Source organism: Gekko japonicus, unplaced genomic scaffold, assembly GCF_001447785.1.
Source record: "Gekko japonicus isolate JY-2015 unplaced genomic scaffold, Gekko_japonicus_V1.1 scaffold357, whole genome shotgun sequence".
Classification (NCBI taxonomy): domain Eukaryota; kingdom Metazoa; phylum Chordata; class Lepidosauria; order Squamata; family Gekkonidae; genus Gekko; species Gekko japonicus.
Genome location: NW_015175366.1, coordinates 1,080,745 through 1,099,606, shown reverse-complemented (window position 1 = coordinate 1,099,606; position 18,862 = coordinate 1,080,745). Strand labels below are relative to the sequence as shown.

Here is an 18,862-nt window from a genome sequence, read left to right as displayed (position 1 = left end):
CCCTACACACAATACTCTCTACCTCTGGAGGTTGGGGGCCATTCATTCCCTAGTCCAGCCAACTGTGGAGTGGCTGATTTTCTGCTGCCTCCCAGAGACGAAGACTGTCTTGGGAGAGTCCCTGCTTTCCCGTACTTTTTGGCCTTGGGGCAGCTGGGAACTGTAGGCCAGCAGATGAGGAAGCCCCCTTCAACCCAGTGAGTGATACCCCTGCAGGACCCTCTCTGGAACTACAGCTCAATGAAACCTTATGGGGGAACATTTTAAACAAAGAACCACAGCCATCTTACAAACACAGGTAACTGCCATTTCGTGACACCTACCAACAGCCACTGAGGGAACAGTTAGTCCCACACGGGAGGCAAGCAGGAGAAGTGTCTTTGTCAAGAGAGAAAGCCATTTGCCAGTAATTCTGACAGGGCACAGTGGCTGAAGGGGGAGTGGGCGGGGAAGAGGAGCAGGCCCAGCACCCGGCCAATGGCACGCAAGTACTCTTGAGTGGCGGCTGATGGGCCAATGGCTGAGGGAGTGCATGGAAGGTTGCCACTCCAAAACAGAATTATTATATAGAGAGGTGGGTCCATTGTGATGTTGAATAGGATAAAAGAAATTGTATCTCCCTGTGTATCATCATCCTTTAGTTCAACATGGACAGGTGCAAAATGGGGATGTTGTGTGGTGACACTCTGCATTTTGGGCAAAACTCTATGGTTTTTTGGCGTAAAATTGGGGTAAATCCCACCAGGACTGAGGGTCTGGCAACCCTATCTCTTTACATTCCCCAGATTGCACCATTCTTTCTCATAAAGCGCTGTCTTCCTTCTTCCTACTTTGATACAGTGCTCTTCTTTTGTTGGCAATCTGTTTGACTGTTTTGCCGGGAAGTTCTGCTCCAATCATTTTATTTATCCTTCTGCCCATCATATTTCCTATCCAACATCTTCCACATATCCACCTCCTCTAAAGACCAACACATTTTATCTTATCTTGGCCTTTTTTCGAGGGCACTGATCTTGTTGCCACGAGAATTCATTCCTCATTCCTCTCCTTTTTTAATGTAGTTTTTGGCAGGGGTCTTGTTGTAGAAAAAGAGCTGCCGGAGCTCATTAGCATAACTCATTAGCATAACTTATTTGCATATGCCACGCCCCCTGACATCACCGGAAGTGACAGAAGGCCACACCCCCTGACATCACCGGAAGTGTGTCAGAAGGCCCGGCTACTTACCCTCCTGCTTCATCCTCATTCCCAAACGGAATGAGGATTGAAGCAGAGGGCGGGGTAAAGAAGGGGGCGGGGCTTCACCACGTGACCGCCCCGCCCCCTAGAGGTTCTCTTCCGGAGCTCCGTACCTGAGAGCTCCCCCCCGACTAGAGCCCTGGTTTTTGGTATATATTACATATTGTCTTTTAACCCGTACATTACGTGACAGTTTATACCCCTTCTCCCTCCCTCCCTCCTCCCCCCTCTGCTGTTTCCATGCGTTAGTCCTTTGTTCGCAGCCACGGGAACAAAGTCCAAATCTTGCACTGAATGTCTTTTCTCCCTTCTGATGGTAACCACTCTAGGTATGTCTTCCATTTCTTCCTGATTTCTGTCTTCCCATGTGGTCTTCCGGTTCAGCTTCTCAATTATATCCGACTGTATGAAATCAAACAAATAATTATGCCAGATTTCTTCTGTCCAGTTACTCTTGTCCTTCCAGCCTAGAGCAATCACTGCATTGCTTGCTAGTATCATAGCTTTAAATATAGCTTGATTCTCCTTGCTTACTGCTGGGTTCCCTATTATGCCCATTAGCATTAAGTTAAAGTTTATAGTCAGTGAAACTTTACATATTCTCCTTATGATCCCTTGGATTGTTTACAATGCCAAAACCTGGGGCTCGTTCCTGGGAACATATTTGCTATTTGTGCTAGTGTTTTATACCATTTTGTAAAGAATTTGTGCTCCATTTCATTAAATGTAATCACGTTAATTTCCTCTATTCCCTCCATTATTTTACTTGCCATATTTTCTGATATATGGCCTTCTTTAGTCCAAGTTTTTTGTAGGTAAGATATTGTCTTTTCTTTATTTGTTATCATTTTCCTATAGATTTTCCCTGCTAGTCCTTGTTTTGATGCTTTATATATTTCTTCTATTGGTTGCTCTATCCAAATTTTCTCTTTTTCATTGATTTTTTTAGCCATACTATAGAGACCTGTTATTTTTAACCAATGTTGGTTGCCTACCCCTTCTATTATCTCATATAGTGGTTTTAGGTTACCTCCTCTAAACATATCTCTCAACCTATAGTAGCCTTTGGATCTTAACAGATGTCACCATTTGTTTTCTCTTATTTCACTATACATGGACTCTAGCGGTGCCCACCTTGATTTTCTCCTTAACCATATCATCTGCCACTTACTCCAAGATTCTAATGCTGAGTATCCGGGGCCTTTAATTGATTTGAAGTCTTTTTTTGTAACTTTGGAGAATATTCCAAAGCATCCTGTGTTGTTGATCTCGTTCTCAAATCTGACCCATTTCTGCCCATTGCCTTCACCTATCTATAATACGACTTTATTTGGAAAGCTTCATAGTAGCTATTCAACTCAGGAGCCCACCAACCCAACTCCATTTTGTGGCCATGTACCACCTTTTTTGAATTCTACATTTTTTGCTGCCAAATACCCACTCCCTAATCGCTCTATTCCATTGTTCTAGCCTTTTACTATGAATTCCTAATGGTATCGACTGAAATAGATATATTAATTTAGGGACCAGAACATTTTTACAGTCCTTATTCTAACACATATGCCTAAAGTTTTATTTTTTCACTTTCCAATTTCATTCTCTATTTTCCTCCATATCATGTTGTAGTTAGCGTCCGGAATTCGATTGATCTTCTTTTGTAACACTATACCTAAGTATCTGAACTTTTTAGTGCCCATTCCACTATTTGTAATTTTGTTTATTGCTTCCCCCCCCTTTTGATTCACGTTGAGATACATGATTTCTGATTTAGCCATGTTGACCCTTAGATCTGAGCAGCCTTCAAGGTCCTCCAGTATAATTTTTACTTCTTTTATCGTTTCTTTAGGGTTTGTCATAACAACTATAATGTCGTCTGCAAATAGATTAATTTTCATTTCTTCCTTCTTCACCTTATAACCTTCTATCCTTGCACAGTTTCTTATCCTTTCAGCTTGCTGTTCTATTGCTGTGATAAATAGTAGCGGTGAGAGCGGGCAGCCCTGCCGAACTCCTCTCTGGATCTGGAAAGTTCGTGAATGGTCACTGTTAACCTTTACCACTGTAGTTCCGTCTCTGTATATCTCTTGAATTGCTCTTATGTAATGGTCTCTTATCCCGTTTTTCCTCATAATCTGCCACAGATATTCCTGAGAGAGAGTATCAAAAGCTTTGTAGACATCCAATTTTAAAAGGACTAGCTTTTTTTGTTGGCCGTGTTGCAGTACATTTATTATATTTCTAACAGGGTGGGCCATATTCCTATCATTTACAAATCCGTATTGGTCTTCTTTTATTATATTAGGGATAGTCTTCTTTAATCTATTTGCCAGAATTTTTGCAAAGATCTTATAGTCTTGATTAAGAAGACTTATAGGTCTGTATGAGCCTACCTCTTCAGGGTCCTTACGTGGTTTCAGAATTACAATTATCTCTGTTTGCCTTCATGAGTCTGGGGCTTTTCCCACCCTTAAAATTTCATTGAACACCATTTGGAGTTCTGGTGCTAAGATATCTACCATTTCCTTATAAAATTCACTTGTAAACCCATCTAATCCAGGGGATTTACCCTTTCTCAGTTCTTTAATTACATCCTTTATCTCTTGTATTGTGATAGCCTCTCCTAATTTGGCTTGATCGTCCCCCTTCAATGTTATTTTTACATCTTCTACAAAATCTGCTGTATCCCTCTTCTTATATAATTCTTTGTAAAAAGACTCAAACACCTCCAATATTTCTGTAGGGTGTTGAGTTTTTTGCCCATTTGCCTTTATACTTTTTACCTTTTGTCTTTCCTTCCTGTTTTTCAGGTAATTTGCCAGTCTTTTTGCTGAGTTAATACTATTTCTTTGAAATTCATTTCTCACCATTGCTTCCCTTTTCCATAGTGTTGCTGAGTCTAAAGCCTCCAGTTGCTGTTTAATTGTTATTATTTGGTTCTGTACCGTAGGATTGTATTTATGCATTAGTTTACTCTGTAACTGCTCCAACTCTTGGATTTTGGCTTGTCTTCCTGAATGCCACTCTCTTTTTATGTTCTTTTCTTTCTTTATACAGTGCCCCCTTATCACTGCCTTTGCAGCATCCCATACAATATTAATGGGAACCGTTCCCCTATTTTCCTCAAAGTACAGCTTTATCTGCTCAGACATATATTGTCTATCTCTTTCTGTGGCCATTATTAGATTATTGTACCTCCAAGTTCTTTTTATTGGTTGTTGGATGAATTCTATTTCAGCACTTATTGGAGCATGGCCAGATATCTAGATCGGATGAGTTGTGATTCCTTTAACAGTCATGTTACTATTTTTTCCTAAAATTATGTGGTCTATACATGATGCTGTTTTATGTCTACAAGATATATGTGTGGGTTTGGGTTGGTACCCCATAAGATTGTGTGCCTCTGCCAGACCCCAATTTCCCAGCTTTATTGAGTTATCTTTTGTTATATCTATGTTTCGGTCTCCTCCTATAATAACCTTTCCCTCCGAAAATTGTTTAGTTTTTAAAAATATTTTGCCCAGAAATTTCTTTTGCCCTTTGTTTGGGGCGTAAATATTTACTATTGTGAACTTCTTACCATCCATTTTAAACCCTACTAGTAAATATCTACCATTCCTGTCCACTTTTTTACCACCTCCTCTAGTTTAAATTTCTTATGGATCAGTACTGCTACTCCTTTGCCCTTAGTATCGCTTCTTGCTTCTGCTAGTATCTCCCAGGTCGAGTCATTTAATAGTGGCTTACTATCTTTTTTGTGTGTGCATTTCCTGGAGGCATAGGACATCAATCTTTTGATCTTTTGCCAGCTTGGCTATCCTGTACCTTTTAAGATTTGAAGTTAACCCACTGACATTCAGTGTAAGTAGTCTTATTGTTCTATCCATATTCTTTATGATTCTGGGTTTTGGGTTCCCGTGGCTGTGGACTTTTTAAGCAATTTATTAATCTACCGCTCCCCTTCCCCTCCCCTCCCTGTGGTTGAGAAAACTCATGGGGAGAATAGAACCTCCCCTCCCTCCACTTCATGGAATGCACACATCCCCTCCTCCCCCTTAATACTTTGTAAATATTAACATTAGCTCAATTATGCTTGCATACTTCCTTTTAGGTGGTTCCTTCTAGTGACTCTGTCCTGGGGTGCTTTTCTCTTCTCTCTGAAGTTCCTTCTTCCGTGTCTGTACCAGGCTCTGTCTCTTTATCCATTTCCTACTCTCTCATGTATTCTGTATTGATTCCGAGTTGTTTCAGGAGATCTTTAGCCTCCAAGGCGTTCTGTGCCATAAGTCTCTTCACTTCTCGGAATATGATTATTGAGGCTGGATAGCCCCAGGTAAATTTTACATTATTTGTATGACGTTTTTGGGCATAAGGGCGCATTAAGCTCTTTTTCTTTAGAGTCTCCTGGCAAAAATCCTTCCTTACCCAAACTTTCCTTCCCCTGAAACTCAAGTCTTTCCTCTTTTTTAGTTCATTATATATTTGTTGTTAGGTTTTTTCTCTGGCAAACTTAATAATAACATCTCGGGGATCCCCTCTCTTACCCCTTCCTTTTAGGCGATGTGCTCTTTCAATTTCTTCTGTTTTAATCTTGACGCCATTAGTTTCCAGCCACTCCCCTAGTATTTCTTCCAGATTCTTGGCAGATATCTCTTCAGAGATTCCTGACAAAATTAGGTTAGCCCTCCTATTTCGGTTTGAGAGGTCGTTGATCTGGCTTGTTAAAGAAGCAATCTTCTGTTCGTTTGCCAGAGCTAGTTCTTTAGCAGAGTTAGCTGTTTGCTTAATGCCAGCTATTTCCTTCCCTATCTTAGCGACGTCTTCTCGTACTGTCTTAATTTCTTCACTAATTTTGTCCTGGAATGCCAGGACTGTGTTTTGAACAGTTGCTATTTGTTCTGATAATTCTTGAATGTTTCTTGCCATCCTTAGCGGTTTAACTAAGACTTGTTGAGCTCACCGTTTGCTGTGCTGGGCATTGTCTTTTGGAGAAGCAGTAAATAAAGGTCTTATCTCTTGCCGTTTGGAGCCCCTGCTGCTCTTTGCTTTCTTCCCTTCTTTTCACCTAATTATGTGCCAGAGTTTGGCTGTTTACATTCCTTTGAGCTTTAAATACCTTAGGTTAAGGGAGAGCTCGGAGTATCAGCGTCCAACTTGATTTAACGCATGCGTGCTTCCCCCTCATTCCTCTCCTATGGGTGGCTATGCCTTTTATGTTGAGATAATCCAGTTATCAAACTGAATCCATCTCCTCAGATTTCATGCCGGAAATTTCCTACTTTCTTTAGGGCTTTGTTCTTAGATTTTCCTCCACATATCAAAACAAATTATGCTTTCTTGCTCCAGAAATCACAGTGATTACATGCAAACCAAACCTTTCTTTTCCATGGCTACCACCTATGGGACATTCCAAGGCACTGGATTTTCCAAAGATACTGCTACATATCGAAAATGCTGGGGTATCATTTGACATAAATACCAAATGAAGGTCTTCCACTGCCTTTTTGTCTTCTTCTCTTTTGACCGCTTCTCTTTCCAAATTCATTCCATTAACCATCCCATCATTACATTCCTGAACTTCTGGGTTATTATTAACCACAGCCCTATCCACATTTCTACTACTTACATCATTTTGTATACTTACCTGTATACTATCCTCCTGAATTTCACATTCATTTGATCTTCTTTCAATCAAATCCCTAATAATTCCATCCAGCACTGTTGTTTCTCTTTCTTTATCACCTCTCACACATATCAAACCACTGTCTCCACTCTCCGACATATTAACTGTCTCCAACAACCACTCTCCAACATATTCACCACTGTCTCCAACATATTCACCACTCACCAACCTTTCTATTACTTCTTTCATCCCTCTCTTTATCATATTCTTTGAATTCAGTGGATTTGTCTTGATTACTATTAGTTGTCCAGTAATAGTGTCCTTGTCCTGTGTCAATTGTCTCCCTTCCATGCAAGTTGGTGTTTCCTGGCTTGTCAGCTCTGCAACCAGTGAACTGTATTCCAACCAACTTCTTTTGTGTAGACAACTTATTTAGGTATATCTGTTGCAAACTATCACTTCTACCCCATGTCGGGGAAGTGTGGAACCCCATATGTGAAAGTAGGGGCACGTTATATACTGCCATATCAAATACTGCCACATCGCAGAGTATGTGCACAGTGTGTGCAGTAAGCTTTTTGCCAGTACTAGTACAAGATTTCAGAAAGGGAGGTAGCATGAATCAGTCAGAATCTTAACTCTGTTACCGGGTGGGGCCACATGGAGGCAGTGATTCAAAAGCTACATCACTACCACAATAACTAAGAGAGTCATACTTACTCCATAAAGCCTATTGGATGGGCATGAATTTATGAATTTAGAAGAAGAAAACTTTGAGAGTATCTCCTAACCTTTGTGACTTCTCCCAGAGCCTTCTTTGTTGTTTAATCAAGTACACAAGAATTGCTAGCTCTGATTTCTCCTAGCACTTCAAAAGGAGGCCAGAGTCCACACTGGTTGTTACTTAATACTTCTTTGGCTTAACATAGCGAGACTATGGTTTTTGCTATTGCAAAGAGTGGTAGCACAATCCGGTATTTCAAATGAGTTTAATAAGATCTTGATCCCACAGACAGAGGATGTGGGATGTGCCTGTGTGTTGAGGGAGGGAAAAGTAACTGTTTAGATTGTTTTCAAAAGCCCTTCTTCCAAATATGATTGTTTTCATTCTCCAAGAAACACAGGAGGAGGAGTCTCTGGGGTAATCTTTGAAACAAAATATGCACGGAGCAAGTACAGTCCTTCTTTCATTCTCCTCCCTGCTAACCCTGTTGCCAATATACTGATCTCTTCATCCTGTGAACTCCACTGACATCAGCAAAAACAAAGTAGCTAACAATAATTCCTTATGTGGAACACTTTGGATACGTTTTGGCCAGAATGTTCCTTGCCAGCTACTGGCCAATTGTAGGCAACAGCTGCCAATATTATGCTCTTTATGTTTTTAACTCTACTAGTCTTTTACCTGGACCCAGCTGTGCACCTGCTTTCACTCATTTGTGCAAATGTAGATCTACATATGCACACCTTACAGTTTAGAAACATTCAGCAAGCATTTCCTCTTGCAACAGATGGTGCTGATGGAATTGGTAGAAACTGTTATTAAGGAAAGAATTAGTAGGCACATCTATGAGGCAGACTCAGCATGGGTTCTGTAAGGGAAGATCTTGTCTCACTAACCTGTTAGTGTTTTCTGAGGGAGTGAACAAACATGAGGACAAGGAGGATCCAATAGATGTTGTTTACCTTGACTTCCAGAAAGCTTTTTATAAAGTTCCTCATCAAAGGCTCCTAAGTAAGCTCAATAGTCACAGGATAAAAGGACAAGTCCTCTTGTGGATCAAAAATTGGCTAATTAATAGAAAACAGAGAGTGAGTATAAATGGGAAATTTTCTCAGTGGAGGGTGGTAAGCAGTGGGGTACCACACGGATCAGTACTCAGTCCGATGCTTTTTAACTTGCTGGGAGTAAGCAGTGAAGTGGCTAAATTTGCAGATGACCCAAAGTTGTTCAGGGTGGTGAAAACAAGGGAGGATTGTGAGGCACTCCAAAAGGATCTGTTGAGGATGGGCGAGTGGGGATCAACGTGGCAAATGGGGTTCAATGTGGCCAAGTGTATCATAATGCCCCTGTATAAATCAATGGTGCAACCTCATTTGGAATACTGTGTACAGTTATGGTCACCACACCTCAAAAAGGATATTATAGCATTGGGAAAAGTGCAGAAAAGGGCAACTAGAATGTTAAAAGGGTTGGAACACTTTCCCTATGAAGAAAGGTTAATGTGTTTGGGGCTCTTTAGCTTGGAGAAACGACAGCTATGGGCTGACATGATCGAGGTTTACAAGATTATGCATGGGATAGAGCAGGTAGAGAAAGAAGTACTTTTCCCCCTTTCTCACAATACAAGAACTCGTGGGCACTCAATGAAATTGCTGAGCAGTTGGGTTAGAATGGATAAAAGGAAGTACTTCTTCACCCAAAGAGTGATTAACACATGGAATTCACTGCCACAGGAGGTGGCGGCAGCTACAAGCATGGAGAGCTTCAAGAGGGAATTAGATACACATATGGAGCAGAGATCCATCAGTGGCTATTAGCCACAAGGTATAGATAGGAACTCTCAGGCTGGGGTAAGTGATGCACTGTATTCTTGGTGCTTGGGGGGGAGAAACAGTGGAAGGGCTTCTAGTGTCCTGGCCCCACTGATGGACCTCCTGATGGCACCTGGTCTTTTTGATCACTGTGTGATAGAGTGTTGGATTGGATGGACCATTGGCCTGATCCAACATTGGCTTCTCTTATGTTTACCCACTGGCAGAAGACAATGATACGGAAATAGATGACTCTCCTGGGGGGGGGGGTGTTCCAAAATTTTGATGCCACAGGCAAGAAGGCCTTGTCTTGGATTGCTACCCATCTAGCCAAAGACAGCAGGGGCACCTGAAGCAGAGCCTCTGAAGATGACTGGAGTGGCTGGGAAGGTTTATATGGGAGTAGGTGACACTTCAGGTATGCTGGCCCCAAGCCGTATATGGCCTAGAAGGTCAATACCAGCATCGTGAATTGAGCCTGGAAGCAAATTAGGAGCCTGTGTACAACACTGGAGTGATATGGTTCCTACGACCCAATCCAGTGAATATTCTGCCACAATGTTCTGTATCAACTGTAGCTTTCAGGTAGTTTTCAAGAACAGCCCCACATACAGCTCATTGTAATAATCTAATGTATACATTGGTAGGGCATCCATCATAGTGGCAAGATCTTCCCCACCCAGGAAGGGCCACAGCTGGCTCACCAGCCAAAGCTGGTAAAAGGCACCCCTGGCCACCTCTGGCACCTGTTTATTGAACTGAAGGCCTTGGTCCAATAACACTACCAAGGTACAAACCTGCTCCTTTAGGGGGAGTATCATATAGGGTTGCCAGGTCCCCTTGCTGCACTGATGGGGGGATTTGGAGGTTGTTCTGGGATGTCACCAATGTGATGACATCATCCGGAAGTGACGTCATTGCATCAACAATGTCACACAGCGGCACTCTGGTTTAAGGGCAAAACTCTATGTTTTAGGTCAAAGTTACCATAGAGTTTTGCCCTCACACCAGACCATCACACACTGTTGTGATCTGTCTCAGGGCTATATAGATATCAGTAAACAATGCTCAGAAGATCAAGTCTCAGGCCTCCCAGCTTCTGTCAGCCTAAATGACCTTTCAGGGCTGATGTGAGGATAAAATGAGGAAGGGAGAACCATGTATGCCTGAGCTCCTTGGAACAAGTGGAGGATAGAAACTAACTAGATTGATAGAATTATCTCAGTGATATGAAACATGTGCCATGTGTTTCTTTTTCCTTCATGCCATGCATTCAGGCTGGAGATGTATGAAGACCTCAGTTTCAATTCAGCACTGGTGAACATTTTCTCTGAAAAAAGGTCTTCATGTGTTTCTTTATAATTTTTGCTATGGCTTAAAAGAATCATTGTCTCACGGCACTGGGAAATTTTTAGAGTTGTGTGCAATATAATTTTGGAACTGTAATTTAATTTTTGATATGAAATTATAAATCTTGTATTTAAATGAGAGAGAAATAGTGATATTATATGGCACGTGCAGTTGTAATTTGGGAGAGATGTCAAGATGAATTTGGAGCTTCCTACTCAAGCCAAAATATCTAAGGAATTTTGAGTGAAGCGAAAAAGAGTTTTGATGAGATCAGCAACATTTCATACTGGGAATCCCTCACACCCTGGTTAGAATCTTGAATCATTCAGTGACAGAGAGGATCATATAAGCACATATCCTATTTTCCTAATGGTGAGTTCTAGAAACAGTTTTTATGAAGATATTATCTCCTTCCCCAATAATGTACACAGACAACTTAAAATTAGGGGCCTGACCTCCTTAAGCCCTCCTTCATTGTTCTGAGGAAGGAAATGTCACTCTGTACTCAGATGCTGTGACTGTGCCCTATCAAACATAACAGTTTTGTGTGACCTTTCTGGCAAACAGGAAAGGTGCTGGTCCAGAGTAAGGAGCAGCTTTTCACTGACTGATGGATGAATATAGGTGATTACTCCAGATATTTCTGCAAATCAGATTCTTTGTATTTTGACAACTGTCAAGCTTTTATACACCCAATAATTTGCCAAATACGTTCAACAGTCGAAAGCTTCAGTCCTACCTGCCTGCCTGCCTACCAAGAAGCCCTACTGAACAAACTGCGACTTATTTCTGAGTCAACATGCATAGGACTGGGTTCCATGTTGTTATGCACAAGGCAGCAAGAAAGTACAAAGTCAGAAGCAAATAATGACCCATTGATAAAAAATTATATAAAAATATTTTGTTTCACTGTAACCAGGCTCATGACACATCATAAGGACAAAATTAGCTCTAAATTACTACAAGGCTCACCTTGTATCCAGGTGGGGAGTTGGAGATCTCCCAGAATTTCAACTGATCTCCAGAGTACAGAAATTAATTCTTCTGGAAAAAATGGCTGCTTTGGAAGGTGGACTCTATGGCATTATATACTCTGGATGTCTCTCTCCTCCCCAAATCCCAGTCTCCACCCCCAAAATCCAGGAATTTCCCAACGCAGAATTGGTAACCCTTGCGATCTATGGAGGGAGACCTCTTACTGGCAGCTCCTGACCCCTGCCTGCTCAGCCAGCAGGTGGGAAAACAATGCAAACATCACAGTGACATGGTTTGAGTGCCTGCTGAATCCTAGAGCAGCATGATGTCACTTCCAGGTTTGCCCCAGGTTTGCACCATCACCACGATGGTGCCCTCATGTCCTTCCCCCCACTCTTCTAGGTGTCAGTCACTGGCTGGCAATCCTTTTCTCCTCCCCAAACCCCATTCTCTCCAGGTCCAACCCAAAATCTCCAGGAATTTCCCAACCCAGAGTTGGCAACCCTTGCAAGCCATGTGATGTTTGCATTCACTAAACAAGCACCAAGAACAAATCACATGGCAATAAGTCACTAAGCGACAATCCTGCAGCAGGTCCAGGCCTACACTTGTTAGCTTTTAGAACTCTTCACTATCTCTGAATGAAAAGCAGGTGTTGAAAACTCACTTAGCACAATAAGATCTGGCACGTATCTTCTGCAGTGTTTGTGCAGAATTGACCCTGTCTGCATGAAACATCATGAGTCATGCTTAGCTTTGGTAGTTTCCACAGCCGTGTGCATTATCAGACACACAACAAGGCAAGGAAGAGCTACACTGCACGTCAGTACTTCCAGTCACTGCACATAGACTAGCAGGACCATCACCATTAAGAAAGCTGTTGTTACACATGACAGCAATGGTTGTTCAAAACCCTTGCACCAGAAAGTATCACCTTCTGTTTCATTGCCTCTCTTCTTGCCAGTGTTGTTAAGAGATGACACCACTGTATGGAAGACATCAAGGTAAAACTTATAACATGTGATATTTTATGTGTGTCTCTCAATTGCCAGCAAGGGATCATTCGTACTGAACTGGAGGGACTGGCAACTACACTGATGGAAATAAGGGAATGATGAAAACAGATTCCTGTGACATCACGCATGAACTGGTACGTAACACCTGCTCCAATCCTATCCAAACACTTTTTTCAGTCAAACACCCCGCCCTTTGCAATAATCCAATGATACATACAATGCATACATTGTTGCATAACTGCAGACTTTTGTCACTTTGATAGTAATGAAATGTGAAGATTCAGTTCAACTTACCAAACCTCTTATAACCAAAGGACTGCACTTCTTCCTCTTCTGCAAAGTCGTCTGTATAACAAACACAGGCAGGATATTGTATTAGAATGGGAAAATATCCACACACTGCACAGTCATTGAAATTCTGAGCTGAAAGTCAGAGTTTACTGCCTCTGATGCTACTTTGGTTCAGTGGAGTTTGAAAGCGGTGACTTCTTTCCCCTGCTGTGTACCCAGTCTTTAGATGCTATGTAACTCTTGGAGACTTGTTTGTCTGAGTTATAAGTACAAAACCATCTGTTCATGTGCAGCAGCCTGTGTGTGTAAATGACTGGGTGGTCCAAGTACATAGTTCAATAGAAGAAATTTCGCTTTTAAAAATTTACCCAGAAATCAACCCATCTTTGCCTTTAAATATAACCTTGCTGCTAAACTACAATAAGGCAAACAAATACAGAGATTAAACTGACTTGGATAAAAAACTGGATCCCTTATGAAACTGGGTTAGGACTTATTAGCAAGATGGTTTGAAGTTTCTGTTTCTGACTTTTGCTTTTCTATAGATATAAAAGGGCCACCGTTGGTATATTTGTAAAGGTTTTTATTTTACTGAGTCACTCAAATTTATCATTAGAAATTAGTCTAAATTTACAGGTATAGAACAGGAATAAAATCAGACATGGCCCCTGAGGGCAAATGTTGTAAAAATACATGACAATAAGCAAATGACGAAGACTGAAGTAAATGCTTAGTCAGGGAAAGTCAAGAAAAAATGACTTAGCTTAAGAGCCATTTTAAAAGATGCACAAGAAGTCTGAAAGATAAAGTGCAGCCAATGAAAAATATCATGGATGAGCAACAGAACGATTGTAAGATTTGAAAAGAAAGTTAGCCACAGAGCTTCAGGAGAAAGAATAAAAGTAGGTCAGATAAGATGATGGAGAAATATTCATGGAAAATATAAAAACCAAACTAAATGTAGAAATAAAAAACAAGAAGATAAAAATAGAGGGAATGGTGTTCAAATAACTTGTTGGAAAAAAGCAACAGAATTCAGAATAGAAGCAAGAAGGCTCAGATCACGAGGAAGGCTTTATTTATTTTAATATTTTAGCACATTATTTATTTATGTTATTTGTAGTCCATCATTCTCACAAGGACTCCATGCAGATTGCACATAGTGAGTCAGTACAATGAACAGAATGGGACATTCAATAAACAATGCATGAGGATTGTAGAAGTCTGGAACCAACCAGACAGAACTGAAGAACAGTGTAAGTATTAACATGACAAATTAAGCAGTAAAAAAAAAATACATAAAAGGATCCTACTTACAGTGAACCATACACAGCAATACAGATCACAGTCCCCTGTCATTTATCTAATTAAGTTTGTACACCATTTTGTACAGTGCAACCCAATTACCTGTGCAGAAAAGCCCTACTGAATAATTCCATTTTGCCCAGTTTCTGGAAAGCCAGGAGAGTGGGAGCCTTCCTGACTTCCTTGAGTATGCCATTCCATAAGGTGGGAGTCACAACTAGGGTTGCCAAGTCGCGGTGGGGGATTGTATGTGATAGTGAAGGAAGGTGGGGCCCATGGCTTCTGCCGCACTCTGGCTACAGTGTACTTGGCTAGACTGAGAGTCCGATCAGACGGCTCTTTAGATCTGCGCGAGGCAGAAGTGCCTCATGGATTTAAATGTAATGTCCAGACATCTGGGAAACATCCATCTTCCATGAGCATCCCATTTTGCCACGCTTTGGAGCCGTACTAAAAAGGTATTAGTTAAAATTTGAAGTTTTCGGTTCCTGATGGGCCAATCGCGGACTTTCCCCCGTCTGATTGTTCCAGCGCACCATTTTTTAAAAACTTGATTTTGCACATGCACGGATAAACAAGGCTGCGATATCACACCTATATGCATGCACAAACTTTTGTTGTTTTTTTAAAAAAGCCACCCCGCGTGCCTGATTCAGTGGACACCGTCCAAAGAAACAATAGCGGAGGCAGCACATGGTAAGACGATTCACTGGGGGGGGGGGGCTGTCTGGTCGTCCAACAATGGATTAATAAGATCAGGATCAAATTAGAGCCGGGCTAATGGCGGGATTAGCTGCCCGTCTGAACGGAACCTGAGAATAGTTTTTGCAAAGGTCAATTACAGTATCCGGATTTTCAGAGTTTGGTTTTGAGGCATTTTGAGGGTTTGCATGAATATCTATAAGGTCATGGTTTAACTTTATCTGTTTGATCTAACTTTTTCCCATTCGTGGATGTATTATTGTTTTAATGCTGAAATGATAAGCTGCAGAAAGAGCCCTATATTAATGTGTTTATATTGTGATGCTGAATGACTTTGTGATCTGCCCTGAGCTCATTGTGGGGAGGACGGAATATGAGTCCAATAAATAAATAAATTAAATAATATTGGAATCACACACTCCATTGGCTACTCATTTGTTACTCTGCTCAATTTAAGGTATTGGCTATCACATACAAAGCCCTTCATGGCCTTAGTCTTTCTTATGGGACTGCTTTTGCCCTTATGCTCTGCCATGACAGCTTCACAAATATCAGCAGGGGCTTGTGGATGTGCCATCCTGCAAATGGGTTATACCAACAACTGCCCGTAGAGCCAGTTTGGTGTAGTGGTTAAGAGTGCAGACTCTAATCTGGGAGAACTGCTTTGAGTCCCCACTCCTCCACATGCAGCTGCTGGCGTGACCTTGGGTTAGTCACAAGTTCTGTCAGAGCTGTTCTCTCAAGAGCAGTCCTCAAAAGAGCTCTCTCAGCCCCACCTACCTCACAGGGTGTCTATTGTGGGGAGAGGAAAGGAAAGGAGATTGCAAGCCACTCTGAGTGAAGGGCGGGGTGTAAATCCAATCTCCTCTCTACATGTATATTCTCTGTTGTGACTAGGCTTACTAAATCTCACCAAATCGCGGCAAGGGATCCGCATGTCTTCGCAGAATCCATGCCGCGGGGACGGCGAGACGTGTTGCACCCGCCGTCGCCAGGATTTGACGCTACGCATTGCTATGGCAATGGGGCTCCAAACAGCCCCGTTGCCAGAGCGACGCATAGCGTCATGTCCTGCCAATGTCTGGACATTACATTTAAATCCATGAGGCACTTCTGCCTCGTGCAGATCTAAAGAGCCGTCTGATCGGACTCTCAGTCTAGCCAAGTACACTGTAGCCAGAGTGCGGCAGAACCCATGGGCCCCACCTTCCTTGAATTCCTAACAACACAGGAATCGATCACCTTGCAGCAGCCTCCCTTAGATCATTTTAACTTTTCAACTCCTGAATAACCTACTACCTGGGCAGAAAGTTGGCAAACTGATGCAAAAGTTGAATTTGACACCCAATCAACCAAGAAAGACCATGTATCGATCCCTTTGGGCCAAGGCCCAAAACCTCAATTAAATTTCTAACATGAATATTCCAAAGACCCACTGTCTGTAGATGGATTTACAATAAACAATCTTCTAGCCACACCAGGGGAAAGGAGAGGAAGGGTCAAAGGAGGCCTGGCTCTTCTTATAGCCACTAGACTGGATGTGACAGTAGGGTTGCCAAGTGTGATTTTCGCCGTAGCGGGGGACTCCCGGCTGGCGGCTGGAGTGTGTGTGTGTGCGCGCCGCATCCACATCACCCGGAAGTGACGTGACCACGCCGGGTACGCTGGGGCCACGACCATCTGAGTGAAAAACAGAATTTTCCCTCTGATGATCGTGGCCCCACCCCCAGCGTGCCCGGCGTGGTCGCGTCACTTCTGGGTGATGTGCATGTCGGGGTGGGGTTCCCCCCAGGGCCCGATCCGCCACCGGCGGGGAACAGGCCTCTGGGGCGGGGGTTTCCCCGTCACCGGGGGGACTTGGCAAGCCTATGTGACAGTTACCCTGCTGACATCTTGCAAACCTTAGACTCAGGCCTGCATGGTCCAATACAGGAAACACACCCTCCTTATTATAAATGTTTACCTCCCTTCCTATGGCACCAAACAATGGGCACATGAAATATGGGCCAAGTTTGAACTATACTTAGACTTGTTGTTCATGTCCTTTCTTAATGCATCTATTGTGGTTGCAGGAGATTTCAACACCAGACTCACACCCTCAGATGAATCAATATATACCTAGTTCAACTCAGTACTACCAGTGAAAGATTCTTTAAATATTCTGCCCCCTAGTGGCACAAGTAAAATAGACTGTATTTTGACATCCTATGATTTGCTCAGTCACAACATGCACCTTGAAGTAGGGTCTCGACAAGACAGTGACCATCTACGAATCACTGTGGAGTTCAACATCTGCAACCTACCAGAACATATTTCTGGAAAACTCAATGTTGATCTAGAACCTGTTCTGACCTGCAGAAGGCTAAGCTGGTCTGAGAAAGTGGAATACCAATGTCAAAAATACTTTACCTCAGACAAAGCATCTCAGCTCTGAAACACTGTGATTACAGCAAATGCTACAGACAGAGTGATTATACATGGCTGGCCACATGCCATTCTAAGGAAACCTCATGACCGCAATACCCAACCATTAAAGGAAAGCAAATCAAAGACCTGCAGACTGCTATGCCACGAAAAACAACCTAGTGGCCAAATTCCAGCAGTACAGGCTAAGTAATGCATCCCTGACCTGGATAGCCCAGGCTAGCCCAAACCCGTCAGATCTTGGAAGCTAAGTAGGGTTGGCATTAGCTAGTATTTGGAAGGGTGACCTCCAAGGAATACCAGGGCAGGCAATGCAAAGGCAGGCAATGGCAAACCACCTCTGAAACATCTCTTGTCTTAAAAACCATTCTAGCTCACCACCTAGTGGTGTATAATGCTAAAAGAGCTAGACCTTCTGGCTGCCAGACAATCTTAGGATCTCCTGGCTATTCTACACACAATGCCATAGAATTAATTAATGCATCCAAAATCCCCCCAAAGCTCAAAACCCTAAAGCAGCACTACAAAAACCTTCTAGTGGAGAAAAAATGAAGAGCTCAAAGAATCTCCTGAAGCCAGTTGAACCAAGCCTCTAAATCAAATAATTTGACAACTTTTGGCTCTTGATCAGGGCTGAGCTTCATACAGTGCTGCCAAGAATAACCTGCAATATCACTCTTGGCTTTAGGGATCTTACTTCCACCTGCTGTATTTGTCTGAAATAGACCTACCCACTCCTATAAAAAATTCAACTATAAAACCTCCCACCATGGCCACTGGTAACGACTAACATTAATCAGTTGGCCAGTATCCCCTCCCCTCCCCCTCCCCATCAACTACCAACCAATCAGTCTCTTTAGAGTTGTTAGCAAATTATACTCAAGATACTTATATCGGAACCCCCTTGACTTGTTAGATCGAGAAAACATTCTGATAAACAAACAAGCAGGTTTCAGAGCTGGCCGTTCCACCATAGTCAAGTGTCTGATTTTGCGCCATCTAGCAGAGAAGTACAGCTCTAAGCCCCTATCATAATTGACATTACCACAGCATGTATCTTCAGGGCAAGCTCTCTCTTCTCCATAGCTGGTATACTGAACAGAGTTAGAAAAGGTTGCAGCTACCACCTCTCTATGAAGCAGCTGAGCACCCCTTTGCTGTGAACCTGCTCCTTCTGATGGAATGTGGCTCTCCCATTATAGTACTTACTGTTACATTATTAAGGCTGCCAATGCCAACAACTCTTTCTTAATGTGGACTGAACTTCAGTCTGTCTGTTTATCCTCATCAGTGCTTCCAAGCATCATTCAGTGATTCAATCATGCCTCCCTTGGCTGAGAATAAAGTGGAGGACCCACAAGGACTTATGGATGGGGGGGATCTTATTTTCCCCTCCCCTACTATC

General features: G+C 42.4%; 1 protein-coding gene across 1 annotated transcript in view; it reads right to left on the bottom strand.

Annotated features, from left to right (window-relative positions):
• COLEC12 (collectin subfamily member 12) overlaps positions 1-18,862 on the bottom strand; it is a 175,668-nt gene that overhangs the window by 122,492 nt on the left and 34,314 nt on the right. The window contains exon 2 of the mRNA XM_015425463.1: positions 13,030-13,080. Coding sequence (XP_015280949.1) covers positions 13,030-13,080 — 51 coding nt within the window. The remainder of the gene's footprint in view (positions 1-13,029; positions 13,081-18,862) is intronic.